Raw genomic sequence first — 24529 nt, forward strand, 5'->3', positions numbered from 1 at the left:
TGTTGCAGGCGCGGGTGGGTTGATTCTAGGAACTTGAATTGTGAGAAGAGACAAGACGTTATTCTTAGGTTTTTTCGGTAAAGTCACGTAGGTAAAACATTAAAATTAATAAAAGTAAAATAAACTAGAAAACAAAAATCACAAGTAGTGAACTATTTGTCTTTTGTCACTACTTGTGATTTTGGTTTTTTTATTTTATTTTACTTTTATTAATTTTAATGTTTTACCTACGTGACTTTACCGAAAAAACCTAAGAATATGAATCCTTGCAGTCACGAAAGCTTCAAATCTAGAGACAAGACGTTGGGAAATGAGTGAAAAACGGTGACTCACCAGTGACTCACGGTCTACCCGTACCCGGCCGCACCAGGGTCGCAAACGGGTACCCGTACCCGGGCGAGTACAGGTAGCCGGGTAGGGTACGGGTATCGGGTACCCGGTTGCGACCTCTGGCAGCACGGCTCTTTCATGAGGGGTTAAGCAGTTCGCCTCTAGAGGCGGTGCCAGCCTCACGACCAGCCCCGCCGCTCACGATATCCTGAGCCTTGACCCTTCTAAAAAACTTAAACTATTTGTTATTTTTACGAGCTCAGGGCTACTGAGCCACATAGCTCTTTTTCAGAAGCGACCTGGCCACAACTGATAGCTCTACGAAATGGCTTAACCACCACGTGGAAATTTATAGCAGCCCCAAAACTCTAAAGGCATGTTTCTAAATGTGGAGGGGAAAACTGGAGGACTCGGAGAAAAATCCACGCGACCACGGAGAGAGAGAGACACCCAAGGGTCCGGGATCGAACCCACCACCTCCTACATACCAGGCGAGGTAGTTAACATCTCCTAGCCACCGTGATGATGATGAGAGAGAGAGAGACACGCAAACTCCAAATATACAGCAGAAGTCAGGGTTGGGATTGAACCCACCACCTCCTACATACCAGGCGAGGTAGTCAACATCTAGCCACCGTGATGATGATGGTGAGAGAGAGAGGGAGACACGCAAACTTCAAATATACAGCAGGAGTCAGGATCGGGATTGAACACACAACTTCCTGTATACCAGGCGAGGTAGTTAACATCTCACAGCCACCCTGGGTGCCCTTCTCTAGCACCACCACCACCACCGCACAATCATTCAACATCGTCATCAAAAGTCGTTTGCTCCGCTCATCTTTTCATAATAATAATTTTATTAACGCCTTATAATTAATTCTCATTTACAGCTGAAAATGTTTGAAATTTTTTTTGCAACCCGTTTTTTTACATTTTTCTTTTTGTTAGCAATGGAATGTATATAAATATTGTACAAAATAAGGCATAGGTGCACATCACGCCGCTGGGATTGTAACGGTCCGTCGATTAAAATTCAGCCAGGCGACGCATTTAAATCTAAACGTCGAACTTTTGTCCACATTTTTTTGTCTTGCGTGTTAATTATATATATATATATTTTACAAAAATTATCTTTTTCCTTCCTCTATATATTACATATAGTTTATGTAGCTATTTTATCATCATCATCATCATCGTTGTTGTATTTCGTCGTCGGCCTTTTTCGTTTCGTATCGACTAAATCATTGACAGTGACGTCACCACAGATGGGAAGAGGGGTGGAGGGGGGGGTGAAGCGGTGTGAGGGGGGGTGTGAGGTGGGGGTGAGGGGGTGAAGGGGAGTGTGAGGGGGGGGTGAAGGGGGGTGTGAGGTGGGGGTGAGGGGGGGGTGTGAGGTGGGGGTGAGGTGGGGGTGAAGGGGGGGGTGAGGTGGGGGTGAAGGGGGGGTGTGAGGTGGGGGTGAAGGGGGGGTGAGGTGGGGGTGTGAGGTGGGGGTGAGGGGGGGGGTGAAGGGGGTGTGAGGTGGGGGTGAGGGGGGTGTGAGGTGGGGGTGAGGGGGGTGTGAGGTGGGGGTGAGGGGGGGTGAAGGGGGGGGTGAAGGGGGGGGTGAAGGGGGGTGTGAGGTGGGGGTGAAGGGGGGGTGAGGTGGGGGTGTGAGGTGGGGGTGAGGGGGGGGGTGAGGTGGGGGTGAAGGGGGGGTGAGGTGGGGGTGAGGGGGGGGTGAGGTGGGGGTGAGGGGGGGGTGAAGGGGGTGTGAGGTGGGGGTGAAGGGGGTGTGAGGTGGGGGTGAAGGGGGGTGTGAGGTGGGGGTGAGGGGGGGGTGAAGGGGGTGTGAGGTGGGGGTGAAGGGGGTGTGAGGGGGGGTGAAGGGGTGTGAGGGGGGGTGAAGGGGTGTGAGAAGGGGTGACAAACTGACGGGGGAGGGGGGGGCGGCAGGGGGGGTGACCGCCTGACGGAGGTGGGGGGGGGGTGACGGGGGGAGGGGGGACGGCGCGACAGACACGTACACACGGAACGGACGCATTCCGAATCCGGGAAAAGAAATGCGGCAGAAAGTGAATTCCACTTTTCTGTGTCCCACCGCGACGGAAATCGCTCGCCGATTCTGACGGCGAGCGGACGGACCGACAGCACCGACGCACACCCTGCACACACGCCCCGCACACACGCCCCGCACACACGCCCCGCACACACGCTCGTTCTCTCGATCGCTCTCTCTCGCGCACCATTGCCAACGCATTCACAGTTTCTTTAAAATAAAAATAATGAATCGGCCAAGCGACGATGTTCATTGCCCGGGTTCTCCTGCCAGTGCATTTCAGACGGACGGACGGACGGACAGAAAGACTCGTGGACGTGCGGTCCCAAGTGCTGACTGACGGACGGACAGACGTGTTGAAAACCGAGACTGGGACACAATCCCGTGCAGGTAGACGGGAGCGTCAAACAAATGCCTGGCCGGCGAAGACAAGCCGGGAGACGGACGGAGGGACGGTGTGCGTACGTCCGTGTGCCTATTTTCACGCCCGTCCTTCCCCGTGGCCGTCATTGTTTCTGTCCATGTGGCCGTCCGTCTATTGTTCCGCGTGTCCATCCAGTTGTCAGCCTGTCGATGTGCAGCAGCAGCAACAACAACAACAACGACGGAGGGGGGAGGAGCAACACGCACACAACGGCCGGATAACACATGCCAAGTGGTGCAGTGGGAAGGCAAGTGGTGCAGTGGGCAGGCAGTGCCATCTGCCAGGCCTCTCAGTCAACCCATAGCACCTGGGTCTGTCCCCCAGCAGCAGCAGCAGCGAGCGCCTTGCACACTTCCACCAAGTAACAGCCTCAGAGTGCACCCAGCCTGGCACGCACGCGCCGTGGTGACGTTGCCGCCACCCGGTGGCGAACGGCGACTGTTGTTGTTGTTGCAATCCAGGTGCGAGTGTGTCTGCGTGTCCGTCCCCATCTGCGTGTTTCGTTCCCCGTCTGCGTGTCCGTTCCCCGTCTGCGTGTCCGTCCCCCGTCTGCGTGTCCGTTCACCGTCTGCGTGTCCGTTCCCCGTCTGCGTGTCCGTTCCCCGTCTGCGTGTTTCGTTCCCCGTCTGCGTGTCCGTCCCCGTCTGCGTGTTTCGTTCCCCGTCTGCGTGTTTCGTTCCCCGTCTGCGTGTCCGTTCCCCGTCTGCGTGTCCGTTCCCCGTCTGCGTGTCCGTTCCCCGTCTGCGTGTCCGTCCCCGTCTGCGTGTTTCGTTCCCCGTCTGCGTGTCCGTCCCCGTCTGCGTGTTTCGTTCCCCGTCTGCGTGTTTCGTTCCCCGTCTGCGTGTCCGTTCACCGTCTGCGTGTCCGTTCCCCGTCTGCGTGTCCGTTCCCCGTCTGCGTGTTTCGTTCCCCGTCTGCGTGTTTCGTTCCCCGTCTGCGTGTCCGTTCCCCGTCTGCGTGTTTCGTTCCCCGTCTGCGTGTTTCGTTCCCCGTCTGCGTGTCCGTTCCCCGTCTGCGTGTCCGTTCCCCGTCTGCGTGTCCGTTCCCCGTCTGCGTGTTTCGTTCCCCGTCTGCGTGTTTCGTTCCCCGTCTGCGTGTCCGTTCCCCATCTGCGTGTTTCGTTCCCCGTCTGCGTGTTTCGTTCCCCGTCTGCGTGTCCGTTCCCCGTCTGCGTGTCCGTCCCCCGTCTGCGTGTCCGTTCCCCGTCTGCGTGTCCGTTCCCCGTCTGCGTGTCCGTTCCCCGTCTGCGTGTCCGTCCCCCGTCTGCGTGTCCGTTCCCCGTCTGCGTGTCCGTTCCCCGTCTGCGTGTCCGTTCCCCGTCTGCGTGTTTCGTTCCCCGTCTGCGTGTCCGTTCCCCGTCTGCGTGTCCGTTCCCCGTCTGCGTGTCCGTTCCCCGTCTGCGTGTCCGTTCCCCGTCTGCGTGTCCGTTCCCCGTCTGCGTGTCCGTTCCCCATCTGCGTGTTTCGTTCCCCGTCTGCGTGTCCGTTCCCCGTCTGCGTGTCCGTTCCCCATCTGCGTGTTTCGTTCCCCGTCTGCGTGTCCGTTCCCCGTCTGCGTGTCCGTTCCCCGTCTGCGTGTCCGTTCACCGTCTGCGTGTCCGTTCCCCGTCTGCGTGTCCGTTCCCCGTCTGCGTGTTTCGTTCCCCGTCTGCGTGTTTCGTTCCCCGTCTGCGTGTCCGTTCCCCGTCTGCGTGTTTCGTTCCCCGTCTGCGTGTTTCGTTCCCCGTCTGCGTGTCCGTTCCCCGTCTGCGTGTTTCCTTCCCCGTCTGAGTGTTTCGTTCCCCGTCTGCGTGTTTCGTTCCCCGTCTGCGTGTCCGTTCCCCGTCTGCGTGTCCGTTCCCCGTCTGCGTGTCCGTCCCCCGTCTGCGTGTTTCGTTCCCCGTCTGCGTGTTTCGTTCCCCGTCTGCGTGTCCGTTCCCCGTCTGCGTGTCCGTTCCCCGTCTGCGTGTCCGTTCCCCGTCTGCGTGTTTCCTTCCCCGTCTGCGTGTTCGTTCCCCGTCTGCGTGTTTCGTTCCCCGTCTGCGTGTCCGTTCCCCGTCTGCGTGTCCGTTCCCCGTCTGTGTGTCCGTTCACCGTCTGCGTGTCTGTTCCCCGTCTGCGTGTTTCGTTCCCCGTCTGCGTGTCCGTTCCCCGTCTGCGTGTTTCCTTCCCCGTCTGCGTGTTTCGTTCCCCGTCTGTGTGTCCGTTCACCGTCTGTGTGTCCGTTCCCCGTCTGCGTGTTTCGTTCCCCGTCTGCGTGTCCGTTCCCCGTCTGCGTGTCCGTCCCCCGTCTGCGTGTTCGTTCCCCGTCTGCGTGTCCGTTCCCCGTCTGCGTGTCCGTCCCCCGTCTGCGTGTCCGTTCCCCGTCTGCGTGTCCGTTCCCCGTCTGCGTGTCCGTCCCCCGTCTGCGTGTCCGTCCCCCGTCTGCGTGTTCGTTCCCCGTCTGCGTGTCCGTTCCCCGTCTGCGTGTCCGTTCCCCGTCTGCGTGTCCGTCCCCCGTCTGCGTGTTCGTTCCCCGTCTGCGTGTCCGTTCCCCGTCTGCGTGTCCGTTCCCCGTCTGCGTGTCCGTTCCCCGTCTGCGTGTCCGTTCCCCGTCTGCGTGTCCGTCCCCCGTCTGCGTGTCCGTCCCCCGTCTGCGTGTTTCGTTCCCCGTCTGCGTGTTTCGTTCCCCGTCTGCGTGTCCGTCCCCCGTCTGCGTGTTCGTTCCCCGTCTGCGTGTTTCGTTCCCCGTCTGCGTGTCCGTCCCCCGTCTGCGTGTTCGTTCCCCGTCTGCGTGTCCGTCCCCCGTCTGCGTGTTTCGTTCCCCGTCTGCGTGTTTCGTTCCCCGTCTGCGTGTTCGTTCCCCGTCTGCGTGTTTCGTTCCCCGTCTGCGTGTCCGTCCCCCGTCTGCGTGTTTCGTTCCCCGTCTGCGTGTTTCGTTCCCCGTCTGCGTGTCCGTCCCCCGTCTGCGTGTTCGTTCCCCGTCTGCGTGTTTCGTTCCCCGTCTGCGTGTCCGTTCCCCGTCTGCGTGTTTCGTTCCCCGTCTGCGTGTTTCGTTCCCCGTCTGCGTGTTTCGTTCCCCGTCTGCGTGTTCGTTCCCCGTCTGCGTGTTTCGTTCCCCGTCTGCGTGTTCGTTCCCCGTCTGCGTGTTTCGTTCCCCGTCTGCGTGTCCGTTCCCCGTCTGCGTGTTTCGTTCCCCGTCTGCGTGTTTCGTTCCCCGTCTGCGTGTTCGTTCCCCGTCTGCGTGTTTCGTTCCCCGTCTGCGTGTTCCGTTCCCCGTCTGCGTGTCTGCGTGCGTCACTGCGAGGGCGGAGGTCGCAACGTCTTCAGCTGCTGCTCGTCCATGCTCTTCCAGTAGCGGTAATTCTGGCCCAGGTGCTCCATGAGGTCAGGGAGGTCGGCAAACGCTGCGCACACCAACCACAGACGACAAGTCAACAACGCCGACCAGTCAACAACGCCGACAGTCAACAACGACGAATATCGGATCCTCTCGGAGAAAAGGTTCTGGAAGAACCAACGTTGGTTTAAACACCGGCTCAATAATGGGGACCCGAATGATGGAACGTGTCACCGTGTCCACACGGCGCTGTGTCCGTCCCCTCATGCCCGTATCTCCAGGACCCTGGCATCCCGTGTTCCCGTTGACCCCGTGTCCCTATGTCCCCTCGTCCCCGTGACCCCCCGTGACCCCGTGACCCCCCGTCCCCCTGCAATCATCCCGGTCTCTGTGTCCCCCCCCCTCCCCGCATTCTCACATCCCCGTGACCCCGTGACCCCTCGACAACCCCTCCCCCCCATGACCCCGTGACCCCCGCGCCACCGTCTCTCAAAGTCCCCGTGTCCCCCCGTCCCCCCACATTCCCACGTCCCCGTGACCCCGTGCCCCCTCGACGATCCCCCCCCCCATGACCCCGTGACCCCCGCGCCACCGTCTCTCAAAGTCCCCGTGTCCCCCCGTCCCCCCGCATTCCCACGTCCCCGTGTCCCCCTGACCCCTCGACGACCCCCCCATGACCCCGCGGGCGCCCGGCAGCTCTCACCGTCCCAGGCGTCGAACATGTCGCTGATGAAGTAGTCGATGAAGGAGATCTGGGACTTGGGGATGCTGCAGGAGGAGCGGTCAAACACCGGCATCACCACCGGCAGCCCCTTTCGCTTCTCCTCGTCCGTCTGCGGCGCACGCCACCATCACCACCGTCATCAACATCACCACCATCACCACCGTCATCAACATCACCACCATCACCACCGTCATCACCATCACCACCGTCACCACCGTCATCAACATCACCACCATCACCACCATCACCACCGTCACCAACATCACCACTGTCATCAACATCACCACCATCACCACCGTCATCAACATCATCACCATCACCACCGTCACCACCATCACCACCATCACCACCGTCACCAACATCACCACCGTCACCAACATCACCACCATCACCACCGTCACCAACATCACCACCGTCATCAACATCATCACCATCACCACCGTCACCACCATCACCACCGTCACCACCATCACCACCATCACCACCGTCACCAACATCACCACCGTCATCAACATCACCACCGTCATCAACATCATCACCATCACCACCGTGACCACCATCACCACCACCGTCACCACCGTCATCAACATCACCACCGTCATCACCATCACCACCGTCACCACCGTCATTAACATCACCACCATCACCACCACATTCATCATCATCACCGCCGCCATTATCATCACCATCATTATTACCACCACCAACAATATCACCACCACTATCATGAACATCACCGTCATCAACGTCACCACCATCATCAACATCACCACCGTCATCAACATCACCACCATCACCACCGTCATCAACATCACCACCGTCATCAACATCACCACCGTCATCAACATCACCACCGTCATCAACATCACCACCGTCATCAACATCATCACCATCACCACCGTCATCACCATCACCACCGTCATCAACATCACCACCGTCATCACCATCACCACCATCACCACATTCATCATCATCACCGCCGCCATTATCATCACCATCATTATTACCACCACCAACAATATCACCACCACTATCATGAACATCACCATCATCATCACCACCACCATAATCGCCATCATCATCACCACCGCCATCCAGAACATCAACATCACCACCACCATATCAACATCACCATCATCGCCATCATCATCAGTAAGAGGTTAATTTTGGGGTTAGACCAGGTACTGGTAGTGCGGTGGTACTGGTAGTGCGGTGGCTCTGGGAGTGTGGTGGTACTGGTCGTGCGGTGGTTTTGGTAGTGCGGTGGTACTGGTAGTGCGGTGGTTCTGGTCGTGCGGTGGTTCTGGTAGTGCAGTGGTACTGGTAGTGCGGTGGTACTGGTAGTGCGGTGGTTCTGGTAGTGCGGTGGTACTGGTAGTGCGGTGGCTCTGGGAGTGCGGTGGTTCTGGTAGTGCGGTGGTACTGGTAGTGCGGTGGCTCTGGTAGTGCGGTGGTACTGGTGGTGCCGGTAGTGCGGCACCACCGATGGTGCGGTGGCGCTGGTAGTGCACCGCTACCTGAGCGAAGTACTCCTCGGAGATGCGCCCCGCCCACTCGACGCACAGCGGCAGCGGGCGGCACGGGTTGGAGATGTCTGCGCACTTGATGAGCATGCGCTTGATGAGCAAGCGGCTCTCTGGGGAGCAACCTGGGCCCGTCGACTCTCCATCCCCTCCCCCACCATTCTGCATAGGGGGGGGGGGGGGGGGGACGTAGGGGGGGGGGGGGCGAGAGACACGGGTGGGGCATTGGTGAGACGTGGGGAGACGTGGGTGAGACGTGGGGAGATATAGTGGGGTGCGGGGGCAGGGTGAGTGTGGGGTGCAGGGTGCAGGGTGCGGGGGCAGGGTGTGTGTGGGGTGCAGGGTGCGTGTGGGGTGCAGGGTGCGTGTGGGGTGCAGGGTGAGTGTGGGGTGCAGGGTGTGTGTGGGGTGCAGGTGCAGGGTGCGTGTGGGGTGCAGGGTGAGTGTGGGGTGCAGGGTGTGTGTGGGGTGCAGGGGCAGGGTGAGTGTGGGGTGCAGGGGCAGGGTGAGTGTGGGGTGCAGGGGCAGGGTGAGTGTGGGGTGCAGGGTGTGTGTGGGGTGCAGGGGCAGGGTGAGTGTGGGGTGCAGGGGCAGGGTGAGTGTGGGGTGCAGGGTGTGTGTGGGGTGCAGGGGCAGGGTGCGTGTGGGGTGCAGGGGCAGGGTGAGTGTGGGGTGCAGGGGCAGGGTGTGTGTGGGGTGCAGGTGCAGGGTGAGTGTGGGGTGCAGGGGCAGGGTGAGTGTGGGGTGCAGGGTGAGTGTGGGGTGCAGGGGCAGGGTGAGTGTGGGGTGCAGGGGCAGGGTGAGTGTGGGGTGCAGGGTGTGTGTGGGGTGCAGGGGCAGGGTGCGTGTGGGGTGCAGGGGCAGGGTGAGTGTGGGGTGCAGGGGCAGGGTGTGTGTGGGGTGCAGGTGCAGGGTGCGTGTGGGGTGCAGGTGCAGGGTGCGTGTGGGGTGCAGGGTGCGTGTGGGGTGCGCACCACGGAGGCAGCGTCGTCTGCCCCCCCTCCCGGCTTGTTGATGCTGTTCACGAACTTGTTGACGTGCTCAAAGTGCTTCGTCATCTCCGTGGCCAGCACCATGTCGATGATGGCTTGCCGCAGCGTGCGGAAATCGCTCCTGCCACGCGGGGACACGCGCGGGGACACGGAGACACGGGGACACGGGGACACGGAGACACGGGGACACGGGGACACGGAGACACGGGGACACGGAGATACGGAGACGGGGAGTCGCGAGGATACGGGGACACGGAAATACAGAGACACAGAGACACGGAGACACGGGGACACGGGGACACGGAGATACAGAGACACAGAGACACGGAGACACGGGGATACGGGGATACGGGGACACGGAGATACGGAGACACGGAGACACGGAGACACGGGGACACGGGGACACGGGGACACGGAGACAGGGAGTCGCGAGGACACGGAGACACGGAGACACGGGGATACGGGGACACGGAGACACGGAGACACGGAGACACAGAGACGCGGGGACACGGAGATACGGAGACACGGGGACACGGAGACACGGGGACACGGGGACACGGGGACACGGGGACACGGGGACACGGAGACACGGAGACAGGGAGTCGCGAGGACACGGAGATACGGAGACACGGGGACACGGGGATACGGGGACACGGAGACACGGAGACACGGAGACACGGAGACACAGAGACGCGGGGACACGGAGATACGGAGACACGGGGACACGGAGACACGGGGACACGGGGACACGGGGACACGGGGACACGGGGACACGGAGACACGGAGACAGGGAATCGCGAGGACACGGAGATACGGAGACACGGGGACACGGGGACACGGAGACACGGGGAGTCGCGGGGGACACGGAGACACGGAGACACGGGGACACGGCGACGCGGGGAGTCGCGGGGGACACGGAGACACGGAGACACGGAGACACGGGGACACGGGGACACGGCGACGCGGGGAGTCGCGGGGGACACGGAGACACGGAGACACGGGGAGTCGCGGGGGACACGGAGACACGGGGACACGGGGACACGGAGACACGGGGACACGGAGAGTCGCGGGGGACACGGAGACACGGGGACACGGGGACACGTGGACACGGAGACACGGGGAGTCGCGGGGGACACGGAGACACGGGGAGTCGCGGGGGACACGGAGACACGGAGACACGGAGACACGGGGACACGGAGACACGGGGAGTCGCGGGGGACACGGAGACACGGGGAGTCGCGGGGGACACGGAGACACGGGGAGTCGCGGGGGACACGGAGACACGGGGACACGGAGACACGGGGAGTCGCGGGGGACACGGGGACACGGGGACATGGGGACACGGAGACACGGAGACACGGGGACACGGAGACACGGGGACACGGAGACAGGGAGTCGCGAGGACACGGAGACACGGAGACACGGAGACACGGGGAGTCGCGGGGGACCGGGGGACATGGGGACACGGAGACACGGAGACACGGAGACACAGAGATACGGGGAGTCGCAGGGACACGGGGACACGGGGACACGGAGTCGCGGGGACACGGGGACACGGGGACACGGAGACACGGAGATACAGGGGACACTTGACAGAGACATTGAGATGGCACGACATGGGACACGCAGATACAGGGACACAACGCCACCATCGTCACGGCGATTAGTTCTGCGGCGTGCAATGCCCATCATGACCACCGTCGCCATCACCACCGCCCCGTCACACGGGTGAGACGTGGGGGGAGACGTCGGAGGCCTCCGATCAGCGCGGTTGGCGACGCACAGCGCGAAAGCGGTTCAACATACCCACGCACATCGCCGCCATCACCACCGCCAGAGGCGTAGCTGGGGGGAGGGGGGGCAGGGGGGTACATGTGTCCCCGGGCACCAAGGTAAAGGGGTGCCAAAACGAGGCTTACAACGTTACATTAGAACTTATTGCGGCGGGCGCGGCAGCCTGAAACTACCGCACAAATCTACACCTCAACCTAAAAGTTTATATATCCTGCAACACACAGCCTACATGTCATGTAATTACATTTTGGTATGTGATTAAACGGGGGGGGGGGGGGGGGGGCGCTACACCACCACCCATCGTCAACGCAACCACCATCACCACCATTATTGTTTATTATTTGGTTCTTTCGGTTAAGTCACGTCTAAAGATAAAATAATAAATTAAATTAAATAATAGAATACGACGTTTCGATTGCAACACAAGCAATCATCATCAGGTATAATGAAATAGCGACATAAAATCTAACCAGAAAACTATAGACAGACATATTAGCAGACAGATATCACCAAGATACATAGCGAGAGCAACACAGGTAACAGAGAGGGGTGATCGTCTCTGTGTGGTGGCCTTAAATAGACAGAGGGGGGGGCGGAGGCAGAGAGAGGGAGGGGGGTTAGAGAAAAAAATAGCATATCAATGAGTGGTCAACAGACGTGGTGCTGCACGGCAAGCAAGCCTGAAAATCAGGAGGACACACTAAAATTAAATAACCTAGTAAAATATCGAAATGTAATGTAATACAACACAGAGGGTCGGTCAACACACAATTAACGCATAGCCTGGTTGATTACGTATTTCAAAGATTGCTAAGTTAGAATTTAAGTGTGAACATTCTCAAGAGGACACAGGCAGAGAAAACAAGTCGCCAGAGAGAGAGAAAAAAGATAAGTTTAAAACTTCCCCGTAGAGACGATCACCCCTCTCTGTTACCTGTGTTGCTCCCGCTATGTATCTTGGTGACATCTGTCTGCTAATATGTCTGTCTATAGTTTTCTGGTTAGATTTTATGTCGCTATTTCATTATACCTGATGATGATTGCTTGTGTTGCAATCGAAACGTCGTATTCTATTATTTAATTTAATTTATTATTTTATCTTTAGACGTGACTTAACCGAAAGAACCAAATAATAATTCCTGCAGTCACGAAAGTTCTAAAATTAAGATTGAACCATCACCACCGTCGCTACACCGCCACCCTCATCGCCTCTTCGCTGGTGCCCCGCCTCTCCGTGTCTCCCTCCTCGTCGCCCCACATCACGACCCCTGACCCCGACCCCTGACCCCGTCCCTCTCCCACGGTGCCCACCTCTCCATGTTGCGGAAGATGTTGCCCTTGTCGTCGCGCGTGCTCAGCTGGAAGGCGAGCGCCGCGTGGTGGCTCTCCAGCACGGCCGTGTCGTTGTAGAGCACCGCCAGCTCGCTGCCCGCGTTGCACAGGAACGAGTTGGTGCGCCCCGGGTGGTCCACGTCGTGCACCGTCGCCGCGATCAGCGCCGCCACCTCGTCGCACTGGTCCAGGCACGCCTGGGGGGAGGGGGGGGGGAGGGGGGGGGGGGAGCCCCGAGGAGCGAGGAGTTGGTGGCAGTGGTGGTGCAGTGGTGGTGGTGGCGGCGGGTGGTGGCGGCGGTGGTGGCGACGGTGGTGGCGACGGTGGTGGCGGCGGTGGTGGCGGCGGTGGTGGCAGTGGTGGTGCAGTGGTGGTTCAGTGGTGGTGGTGGCAGTGGTGGTGGCGGCGGTGGTGGCGGTGGTGGTGGCGGTGGTGGTGCAGTGGTGGTGGTGGCAGTGGTGGTGGCGGCAGTGGTGGTGGCGGTGGTGGCGGCGGTGGTGGCGACGGTGGTGGCGGTGGTGGTGGCGGTGATGGTGCAGTGGTGGTGGTGGCGGCGGTGGTGGCGGCGGTGGTGGCGGCGGTGGTGGCGGCGGTGGTGGCAGTGGTGGTAACGGTGGTGGTGGTGGCGGTGGTGGCGGCGGTGGTGGCGGCGGTGGTGGTGGCAGTGGTGGTGGCAGTGGTGGTGGCAGTGGTGGTGGCAGTGGTGGTGACAGTGGTGGTGGCAGCGGTGGTGGTGGCAGTGGTGGCGGCGGCGGTGACGGCAGCAGGAGGAGGAGGGAGGCAGAGAGGGGAGTTAAATGGTAGTTTGGCGGTAGTTAGGTGGTAGTTAGGCGGTAGTTAGGCGGTAGCTATGCGGTACCTTGACCCGCTCCTTTCGCAGGAAATATGCGGTGGCGTGCAGGACGTCTGCGGCGTGCGTGGAGTTGTGGTACGAGTTGCTCGAGTGGTAGTTGGTCTCGATGAGCGACAGCCACGTTCGCAGCGTCGCCTCCGAGCAGCCCAGGAAGTCGCAAACCCCGAAGCGCGCAAACACCTTGAGGCCCAGGTACACCAGCGGCCTGACTCACGCGCACAAAGACAAAGATCCCCCGTGTAGCCTTAACAGACTGTAGGGGCAAGTGCTGTTAGCGAGCACCTATGAAGGCCGGAACGGTACACGAGGGGGTGGGTGGCCAGCACCACGCCCGACCGCCTTTGTCTCCCCAGTGGAGATGTTTACACACCGCACCAGGTACTCATTTCAGGCTGAGTCGACCTAGGGGAGGCCCAGGACCGGTTCAGATAATCGTCACCGGTGTTAGCCGTGAGCGGGAATCGAACCCGGGTCGCCAGGTTCATAGCGCAGCGTAGCGCTAACCGCTACACTACCGCTCCCCTTGACTCACGCGCACACACACGTACACACACACGTACACGCACACACAGTTAGTACGCGCGCACGCGCGCGCATCTCCCCGCCGCCCCCACCTCCCCCCGCGCGCGTGCATGCGCGTCACCTCTTGTGCGTCACGTTCTCCGCCTCGAAGATGTCGAAGTCCCAGCGGTCCTCGAAGCCAAGCGCCTCGACGACTCGGGGTGGCGGCACCGCCGCGTCGCCCGGCGCCGGTGCCGTGGGGACCCGTAGCGGGCTCTGGGCGTGGTGCACGTCTAGACGCGGGGCGGAGAGACGCTCGCTCCCGTGTCCGTCGTTACACAGCCCCGCCGGTCGTTCCGTAATTCGCCCCCCGCGTCATTCGCTCCGTCGTTCACCCGCGAACCCGGCTCGTCATTCCGTCAAGTCTAGATTTGAAGTTTTCGTGGTTCTTTCGGTAGAGGCGAATTGCCCGATGATGCTGGATGCAATTACCAGCGAAACGTCACAGTACTCAAATTGTAAATGCTGTGGTTTCACGCTTCAACACACCGGTGGGCTAAAGCAGTGAACTGTTTGTCTTTTGTCAACGTGACAGTTTTTTTACTGATTGGCCGTGTCGGGTGGTGGAGGGTTACGACACATTTATAAATAACGCCATCTAAACCCAAAAACGTTGATTATGATTAATGAAAATAACTAAATCACGACGTTTCGGAGGCAACACAAGCTTCCGTCATCAGGTGGAACAACCACAGCAATTTGTTTTTTTTGACTGTAGTGGGCAGAGAGAGCTGTATGTGACAAGCGATTAGACATTTTTTGCTGGGGTTGTTCCATCCTGGTAACGGAAGCTTGTGTTGCCTCCGAAACGTCGTGGTTTAGTTATTTTTATTTTCGATTTAAAGCTTTCGTGACTGCAGGGATTCATCTTCTTGGTTCTTTCGGCAAAGTCACGTAGAAGTGAAGTAATAAAATAATAAAAATAAAACATAATAAAATAATTCTCACGACGTTTCGGCCACAACGCAAGCAGCCGTCCTCAGCTGCTTGCGTTGTGGCCGAAACGTCGTGAGAATTATTTTATTATATTTTATTTTTATTATTTTATTACTTCCCTTCTACGTGACTTTGCCGAAAGAACCAAGAAGATATTTTTATTTGATTTTATTTTCACCTAAGTGACTTTACCGAAAGAACCAAAGAGTCGTTTAGTTGCTCAGACAGAGAGGCGGGGTATGCGCAGTGGGATCTGCGCGTCTACACGGGGATGAGTCATTCACTCGTCAACTCATTCATTCATTTAGTCAACACGTCACTCAGTGCAACCCACAAACGCACGTGGTGGCACTAGTGTGCTGATCTTAAAGGTGCATTGAAAAATGTTGACACTCCGACTGATGCTCCTGCTGTTGTGGAGTGACTCATGCAAGCCAGCTATGGCTGCAGAGTTTGGTGGTACATGTTGTTGACGTCGTTTATTGTGAAAATTCGGTCACAGTTCCTATGACCTGCACTGTTTCATTGCTTTTATGGCTTTATCTTGGTGATTTTCGAAAAGTTTTTTGGTTTGGCCATGTTTGTTTGTTGTAGTACAGAGTTACACTGATGGCCTTAATCTAGGTTGTCTTGTGGTTGTTGTTGTTTGACTTGCATCCCACTGGGATATTTGCACACAGCGTTGGTGTACGGTGATTTTTTTTCTGCAATATTTTGCTGTCTTTTCTTGGATTTTCTGTTTGCACATATTCACTTTAAGATGTTTTCTTGTTCATGTTTTAGTTTTTTGCTTGTTGCGGTTGCACCCGATTCAAGAGCCGAATGGCTCACAGGGCTATACCTAATAAATGAACTTTGAACTTTGAACGTCCACCGGGCGATGCATTCGCTCAGGAAGTCATTCAGAAAGTGATGTATTCATTCATTATAATAACTATTCATTCATCAAATCATTCACTCACTCGTGTGCTCATTCATCCAGCCACCACCGCGCTTGCCTCCTCACTCACGCAGGGCCCGGCGAGTGAAGACGGAATGATCGACGGGAATGAATTAATGTGATTTGAATGGAACTCACTCTTGGAGAGAATGAAGTCATTTCCCGACAATCGACGCAGCCCATCCTGCAGAGACGAGAAACGAGGAGCGTGTCAACGGGACAAAAGGCAAAGCTCCCCCGTGTAGCCTACCCCAGGCTGTTGGGGCAAGCGCTCTTAGCGAGTGGCACCAATGAAGGATGACACGACGCAACATGGCCAGCACCCTGTCTCCCCAGCAATGATGATTGCACACCGCACGGGAAACTGTCCAGGCGGAGGTGCAGAGTCTGGTTCAGGATTGCGCCAATGGACATTGGCCGTGGCTGGGAGTCGAACTCGGGAACTCCAAAGGTGAGCGGAGAAGTGTAGGGACCCTGCAGTTTGGCGAGTGAGTGTGTGGTTGGGTGGGTTTGTGGGTGTGTGAGTGAGTGGGTGTGTGAGTGAGTGGGTGGTTGAGTGAGTGGGTGGATGAGTGAGTGGTTGGGTGGGTATGTGGGTGAAAATGTGAGTGGTTGGGTAGGTGAGTGTATCAGTGAGTGAGTGGGTGTGTGAATGGGTGAGTGTATGAGTGAGTGAGTGGGTGGGTGAGTGGTTGGGTGGGTTTGTGGGTGAATATGTGAGTGGGTGGGTAGGTGAGTATATCAGTGAGTGAGTGGGTGTGTGAATGGGTGAATGTATGAGTGAGTGGATGGGTGAGTGTTTGGTTAGGTGGGTTTGTGGGTGAATGTGAGTGGGTGGGTGGGTGAGTGTCCGTCTATTGCAGCAGAGGTGTAGAGAATTCCAACAAGACCTACATCTCTGCTTTATTGACCTGGTCAAGGCCTATGATACCATCAGTAGACCTGGGCTCTGGGTTGTTCTTCGTGCTTTCGGAGCCCCTTACCCTCTGCTCACGATCATTAAGGACCTTCATGATGGTGAGCGGGCCCGGGTAAAACTACGTGGCCGGGAGTCGGAGCCATTCCCTGTTCATCTTGGGGTGTGACAGGGGATGTCCTCTGGCTCCCACATTATTTAACATCTATTTCGACCACGTAGTTCGTGAAGCCTTCGATGGCTGTACCAGAGGAATTTCCATCTGGTGGGTGAGTGTTGTTTTGGGCCTGCAGTGTAGTGGCGGTTGAACACGGTGTGGTGGTGGATGAGCCGGAGCAGTCCGTGCACGTGTGGAGCGACCAATGAGCGAAGTTCACGGGAACCGTAACCACGGCAGCAGTAGTCGTCATAGCGATAGACGAGCGATGGGCAGGCCGCTAACCGCCGGTGCGAGCGAGCGAGCGAGTTAGCAAACTGGGTACGGCACGACCACCACCACCACATCCTTCCTGCCTCTCCCTCGCCCCTCGCCCCCCCCCCCAGCCCACCCCCCGCCCCCCGTCACCGTCATGAGCCCCCCGACGAGGTCGCTGGCGTGAGGGTCGTCGTCGCGCGAGCCCAGCTGCGGCGAGTAGAGCTCCGTGGTCCTCAGGATCTCGAGCACGCGGTCCAGAGCCTCCGCCACCGACACGGGGCTGCTCTCTTGGGCCGCGTTGATGATGTTGATCACCTGACGTGTGGGGAGGAGGGGGCGGGGGGGGAGCGGAAGTGGGGTCGGAGGTCAGCGACGTGATGGGGAGGGGGCGGCAGTGGGGTCGGAGGTCAGCAACACAGCTATTGAGTGTAGCACCAATGATGGTCAGCTGGTGTAGGGGAGGAGGGGGATGGCAGTGGGGTCGGAGGTCAGTGACGTGATGGGGGGCGGGAGGGGCTAAGGCAGTGGGGTCGGAGGTCAGCGACGTGATGGGGGGCGGGAGGGGCGGCGCCAGTGGGTTCGGAGGTCAGTGACATGATGGGGGAGGGGCGGTGGCAGTGGGGTCAGAGGTCAGTGACGTGATGGGGGGGAGGGGCGGCGCCAGTGGGTTCGGAGGTCAGTGACATGATGGGGGAGGGGCGGTGGCAGTGGGGTCGGAGGTCAGTGACGTGATTGGGGGCGGGAGGGGCGGTGGCAGTGGGGTCAGAGGTCAGTGATGGAGGAGGGGGAGGGGCGGTGGCAGTGGGGTCAGAGGTCAGCGACGTGATGGGGAGGGGCGGTGGCAGTGGGGTCGGAGGTCAGCGCCGTGATGGGTGCTGGTGGGGCGGTGGCAGTGGGGTCAGAGTTCAGTGACGTGATGGGGGAGGGGCGGTGGCAGTGGGGTCGGAGGTCAGCGCCGTGATGGGTGCTGGTGGGGCGGTGGCAGTGGGGTCAGAGTTCAGTGACGTGATGGGGGAGGGGCGGTGGCAGTGGGGTCGGAGGTCAGCGCCGTGATGGGTGCTGGTGGGGGTAGCGAGCACCTTCGTGATGGGGGCTTCGATGGTCATCGAGTGAATTCGCGCCATGGACGAGTTTCTCCGGTGGTGAACGCTGCCTCCTGCAGCCACACGCAGACACACAAAGACAAAGGTCCCCAGCGGAGCGCTAGAAGACTGTCGGGGCAAGGGCTGTGGGCGAAGGCAGGCACGGTATACAAGGAGGTGGGTGGCCAGCACCGCGCTTGACCAAAAATACACACATGCACACACACATACATACACACATACACACATACACACACACACACACATACACACATACACACACATACACACACACATACACACACACACATACATACATAAATACACACACACACATACATACACACACACATACATACACACACACATACATACACACACACATACACACACACACACATACACACACACATACATACACACACACATACACACACACATACATACACACATGCATATGAACACGATTACACGGAGACACACACACATACATACACATACACACATACATACATACACAACACACACATACACACAACACACACATACGAACACGATTACACGGAGACACACAGATGCACGTACAAGATATGCATTCGTCCACAAGGCACACGCGCACACAAAGACAAAGGTCCCCCGCGTAGCCTGTAACAGACTGTAGGGGCAAGTGCTGTTAGCAAGCAGCACCTATAAAGGCCGGAATGGCACACGAGGGGGTGGGTGGCCAGCACCACGCCCGGCCGCCTTTGTCTCCCCCAGTGGCGATGTTTACTACACCACCGCTACACCAGGTAACTCATTTGAGTCTGAGTCGACCTAGGGGAGGCCCAGGACCGGTACAGATAATCGTCACCGGTGTTGGCCGCATACACACACACACCTGCACACACGCACACATGTGTTCGCACACACGCACGTGTCCGCACACACGCACTTTACGTCTGTCTACTTGCCCATGTCCTGTCTCCTCCGTATGTGTCCCCTGCGTGTCCCCGCTTCACAAAGTCTTTCTGCATCTCCACACGTGTCTCCCTGTGTCTGCCTTCATGTCCCTGTGTCTTCTTGTGTGTGCGTCCCCCTCCACCATCGTCTCTTCATTTCTCCCTCCAAATCTCAGCGTTATCTGCTGTGTCTCCCCGTGTCTCCATACATGCCCCCCCCCCCCCGTGTCTCCCCCCCCCGATGTCAATATGTCACCCCCCCCCCCCATGTCTCCCCGTGTGTCTCCACGTGTCTCCCCCCACCCCCCCATGTCTCCCTGTGTCTCCCCCCATCTCCCCATGTGTCTCCGGATCTCCCCCTCAGTGTGTCTCCAGATGTCTCCCCGTGTGTTCCTCTGTCTCCCCGTGTCTACCCCCCCCCCCCGTGTGTCTCCAGGTGTTCCCCCCATCTCCCCGTGGGTCTCCCTCCGTCTCCCCCCCGTGTGTCTCCAGGTGTCTCCCTGTGTGTCTCTCCCCCCGTGTGTCTCCAGGTGTCTCCCCGTGTGTCTCTCCCCACGTGTGTCTCCAGGTGTCTCCCCGTGTGTCTCTCCCCCCGTGTGTCTCCAGGTGTCTCCCCGTGTGTCTCTCCCCCCGTGTGTCTCCGCACCATCACTGCCTCGGGACGTGTTAGAACGAACGTCGAGAGAGCTTTTCCTCCGGTCCTTGTGTCTCTGTGAGTGTCCGTCTGCCCCACACACACACGTACACACAGACACACACACGTACACACAGACACACACACGTACACACAGACACACGCACACAGACAAACACAAAGATCCCTTGTTATAGCCTTGAACAGACTTGTGGGGCAAGTGCTGTTTGCAAGTTGCACCTGTAAAGGCCGACACGACACACGAAGGGGTGGGTGGCCAACACCACGCCTGGCCGCCTTTGTCTCCCCAGTGGCGATGTTTACACACTGCACCGGGTACTCGTTTGAAGCCGAGTCGACCTAGGAGACGCCCAGGACCGGTTAAGATAATCGTCGCCGATGTTGGCCATGAACGGGTATCGAACTCGGGTCTCCGGGTTCGTAGCGCAGTGCTCGAACCGCTGCACTATCGCTCCCCACATGCACGCAGACACACACAGACACACACAGACACACACAGACACACACAGACACACACACACATAAGCCACACACATAGGCATACCAAGACACACACACACTCACGTTCACACACATACAGATAAGAAACACAGTACGAAGACACACACACACACATAGACACACGCAGACACACACAGACACACACAGACACACATACACATAAGACACACACACATACACACATAGGCATACCAAGACACACACACACACACTCACGTTCACACACATACAGATATGAAACACAGTACGAAGACACACACACACACACAATTCCGCACACAAACACATACACACTGAAAACGCAAAGACAAAGATCCCCCGTATAAACCCTAACAGGCTGTTGGGGCAAGTGCGGCTAGAGAGTGGCAGCACCTGTGAAGGCCGGCACGGCGCACGAGGGGGGTTGGGTGGTCAACGCCACGACCGGCCTTCGTCCGTACGGCTTCCCCTCGTTTTACGGGGGGTGCGCGTTCTCGAATAACGGCGCGTAACTCAAAATCGCGTCAACCAAAACGTCATTTACACTTCTTCTTGGTTCTTTCGGTAAAGTCACATAGAAAGGAAATAATAAAATAATAAAATAAAACATAATAAAATAATTCTCACGACGTTTCGGCCACAACGCAAGCAGCCGTCCTCAGGTGAAGAGCAGGTCTGTCGGGGAGACGCTGTGAGTGTCCGTCTGCCCCGACAGACCTGGTCTTCACCTGAGGACGGCTGCTTGCGTTGTGGCCGAAACGTCGTGAGAATAATTTTATAATGTTTTATTATTTTATTATTTCCATTCTACGTGACTTTACCGAAAGAACAAAAAAGATGAATCCCTGCAGTCACGAAAGCGTTAAATCAAAAGTCATTTATACTGTTAGTTTTTTCGGAAAAGTCACGTAGGTAAAAAATGAAATTAAAATTAATAAAAAATGTATTAATATAAATCACGACGTTTCGGAGGCAACACAAGTCTCCGTCATCAGGTGGGAGCGTCACAGCCAGATTTGCTGTATCAAGTGAGGCAGGGATAAGAACTTGCATCTCGTGTCGCTGGACGGGAGGTGTTGGGGGGGTGGGGGGTTACCAGCCTTCGGTAGGCAGGAAGTGCGCAGGCGGGGAGGAGGCGGGGGTTCAAAGGTCGAGTAATCGTCCAGCGGAAAAATAAAAAATAAACGACCGATTCCAATTTCGGTTGACCGATCGACGGGGGATCGACCCGTTATCCTTGCTGCGGAACTGTGGGTGGGTGGCCGGGGGGGGGGGGGGGGTGGGAGGAGGAGTTGGGGGGCCAGGCGCGGTGGAGGGATACGCACCTGTGTGAACGCTGCCCGCACGCCCACGCTCCTCCCTGTGTATCCCTTCACCCTGCAGGTGCGCACGAGAAAAGAAGCCAAAGGAGGAGAATGTCGATTTAAAGCTTCTTTCGTGACTGCAGGGATTCATCTTCTTGGTTCTTTCGGTAAAGTCACGTAGAATAGAAATAATACAATAATAAAACATAATAAAATAATTCTCACGACGTTTCGGCCACAACGCAAGCAGCCGTCCTCAGGTGAAGAACAGGTCTGTCGATAAGACAGAGTCTGAATGAACACCACCAAGATTGGCAGCGTATATTTAAGCTGGGAGGGAGGAGGAAGAGCGCCTTGACAAAAGAATTTGCATAGCAAGAGGAATTTTAGCATATTTATGTAATATTACACTATGTATTATTCTACCCACCCTACTACATAGTGTAATATTAAATAAATATGCTAAAATTCCTCTTGATATGCAAATTCTTTTGTCAAGGCGCTCTTCCTCCTCCCTCCCAGCTTAAATAGACGCTCCAAGCCCAGGACGTGTCATTCAGACTCCGTCTTATCGACAGACCTGTTCTTCACCTGAGGACGGCTGCTTGCGTTGTGGCCGAAACGTCGCGAGAATTATTTTATGGCGTTTTATTTTTATTACTTTATTATTTCCATTCTACGTGACGACTTTACCGAAAGAACCAAGCAGAAAGAGAAACTCCCCCCCCACCACCACCACCACCACCTCCACCACCACCACCACCACCACCTCCACCACCACCACCACCACCACCACCACCTCCACCACCACCACCACCACCACCACCACCTCCACCACCACCTCCACCACCACCACCACCTCCACCACCACCACCTCCACCACCACCACCACCTCCTCCACCACCACCACCACCACCACCTCCACCCCCACCACCACCACCACCACCACCGTGGTGGGACCTTGAGCAGACTGCCGGGGGGGAAAGTGGCGGCCGGGCTCGCGGGCACCCATGCAGGCCGGGCAGGGCCCCACAATACTGGTGCTCATTTAAGGCTGAGTTGACCTGGGGGAGGACCGGTTCAGATATTAGTCGCCGTCGTTGGGGTTGCGAGCGGGAGTCAAGCTAGGGTCACCGGGTTCGTGACAGACCGCATGCTGACCGCTGCTCCCCACGATGTGCATGGACGCACGCGCGCACATGCAGTGGTGTCACTTCCTGCGGCGCGGTTTCAGTGTCCGCTCCTCGCTCGCGAAGACGGAGAGAGGGGGACGACTCGGAGCGAGAGAGAGAGAGGACAACTCGCTCCCTCACTCCCTCGTTACCTCCCTCCCTCATTCCCACACTCCTTCATTCACTCCCTCCCTCACTCCCTCATTCCCTCACTCCCTCCCTCCCTCATTCTCACCCTCCTTCATTCACTCCCTCCCTCACTCCCTCATTCCCTCACTCCTTCACTCCCTCATTCCCACACTCATTCACTCGCTCCCTCACTCCCTCCCTCCCTCACTCCCTCCCTCACTCCCTCGTTACCTTCCTCCCTCATTCCCACACTCCTTCACTCCCTCCCTCCCACCACTCCTTCACTCCCTCCCTCCCTCCCTCATTCCCACCACTCCCTCCCTCCCTCCCACCCACCACTCCCTCCCTCCCTCCCGCGCTCCCTGCTAGAAGCGAGCTTCACCTGCGTGGCGTAGTCGCTGCACGGGCACCGCACCGACACGAAGTGCCTCGTCCACCTGCGAGTCCGCCGGGAGACACGGACAACAGCGGTGAGGACGGACAGGAGGACGGACAGGCGGACGGACAGGCGGACGGACAGGCGGAGAGCGGCTGGGCAACAGCGGTGAGGACGGACAGGCGGACGGACAGGCGGAGAGCGGCTGGGCGAAGTGAACGCCGTCTGTCCGTCGCCGCTCCAATTGTCTGGAACTGTGTGTTCGTGTGTGTCCACATGTGTGTGTCCGTGTGTGTGTTTGTCCGTGTGTCTCCGTGTGTGTGTTTGTCCGTGTGTCTCCGTGTGTGTGTTTGTCCGTGTGTGTGTTTGTCCGCGTGTATTTGTCCGTGTGTCCGTGTGTGTGTGTTCGTGAGTGTGTGCGTGCCCGTGTGTGTGTGTCCGTGTGTGTGTGTTCGTGAGTGTGTGCGTGCCCGTGTGTGTGTGTCCGTGAGTGTGTGTTCGTGAGTGTGTGCGTGCCCGTGTGTGTGTGTCCGTGTGTGTGTGTTCGTGAGTGTGTGCGTGCCCGTGTGTGTGTGTCCGTGTGTGTGTTTGTCCGCGTGTGTTTGTCCGTGTGTGTGTGTCTGTGAGTGTGTGCGTGCCCGTGTGTGTGTGTGTGTGTCCGAGTAGAGGACTGTTCGACACTTCACGTGGCCTTAACGTGCACATTGCCTGGCACAAGCGCGGTGGTGACGTCACTGCCACTTCATAGCGAATGGCGGTTGTTGTTGGTGTTGTTGGTGTCCGTGTGTGTCCGTGTGTGTGTGTGAGATCTCACCCGCCCTGCCCAATGACAGGAATGACCGTTGCGATCTGTTTGATCGTCTTCCCCGACTTGCACTTCGTGTACAGAGTCCCCTTCCATTCCTAGAACACGCACGTGCACACACACACGCACACACACACTCACGTACGCGCATATGCCACTACACAGCGGTGATGCCACCGCGGCGCTTGCGACAGGCTAGGTGCACACACACACACAAGACAAAGTTTCCCTCCCGACCATCTCCCCTCAACAGACTGTCGGGGCAAGTGCTGTTAGCGAGCACCTATGAAGGCCGGCACGGCACACGAGGGGGTGGGTGGCCAGCACCACGCCCGGCCGCCTTTGTCTCCCCAGTGACGATGTTTACGGCATCGCACCAGGTACTCATTTGAAGCCGAGTCGACTTAGGGGAGGGCCCAGGACCCGGCTCAGACAATCGTCACCGGTGTCGGCCGCGAGCGGGAATCGAACTCGGGCCGCCGGGTTCTTAGCGCCGACCGCTGCACC

General features: G+C 58.0%; 1 protein-coding gene across 8 annotated transcripts in view; it reads right to left on the bottom strand.

Moving 5' to 3' along the window:
• Positions 1 to 5948: 5948 nt before the first annotated feature.
• The window catches only part of LOC144950846 (high affinity cAMP-specific and IBMX-insensitive 3',5'-cyclic phosphodiesterase 8B-like), a 79000-nt gene continuing 60419 nt past the window's right edge, over positions 5949 to 24529 (bottom strand). For 6 of the 8 annotated variants that reach the window (XM_078880973.1, XM_078880975.1, XM_078880974.1 and 3 more), the window contains exons 10-23: positions 24032 to 24120; positions 23224 to 23278; positions 21562 to 21613; positions 19748 to 19825; positions 18158 to 18234; positions 17229 to 17393; positions 15886 to 15931; positions 13954 to 14104; positions 13317 to 13515; positions 12437 to 12654; positions 9314 to 9452; positions 8334 to 8501; positions 6796 to 6925; positions 5949 to 6159 (exon numbers count right to left, since the gene is read on the bottom strand). In XM_078880973.1, the coding sequence (XP_078737099.1) occupies positions 6050 to 6159; positions 6796 to 6925; positions 8334 to 8501; positions 9314 to 9452; positions 12437 to 12654; positions 13317 to 13515; positions 13954 to 14104; positions 15886 to 15931; positions 17229 to 17393; positions 18158 to 18234; positions 19748 to 19825; positions 21562 to 21613; positions 23224 to 23278; positions 24032 to 24120 (1677 nt within the window). In that variant the 3' untranslated portion in view covers positions 5949 to 6049. The remainder of the gene's footprint in view (positions 6160 to 6795; positions 6926 to 8333; positions 8502 to 9313; positions 9453 to 12436; positions 12655 to 13316; positions 13516 to 13953; positions 14105 to 15885; positions 15932 to 17228; positions 17394 to 18157; positions 18235 to 19747; positions 19826 to 21561; positions 21614 to 23223; positions 23279 to 24031; positions 24121 to 24529) is intronic. The other 2 variants (XM_078880977.1, XM_078880976.1) reach the window with 2 other exon arrangements.

This window comes from Lampetra fluviatilis, chromosome 59 (assembly GCF_964198595.1).
Source record: "Lampetra fluviatilis chromosome 59, kcLamFluv1.1, whole genome shotgun sequence".
NCBI lineage: Eukaryota > Metazoa > Chordata > Hyperoartia > Petromyzontiformes > Petromyzontidae > Lampetra > Lampetra fluviatilis.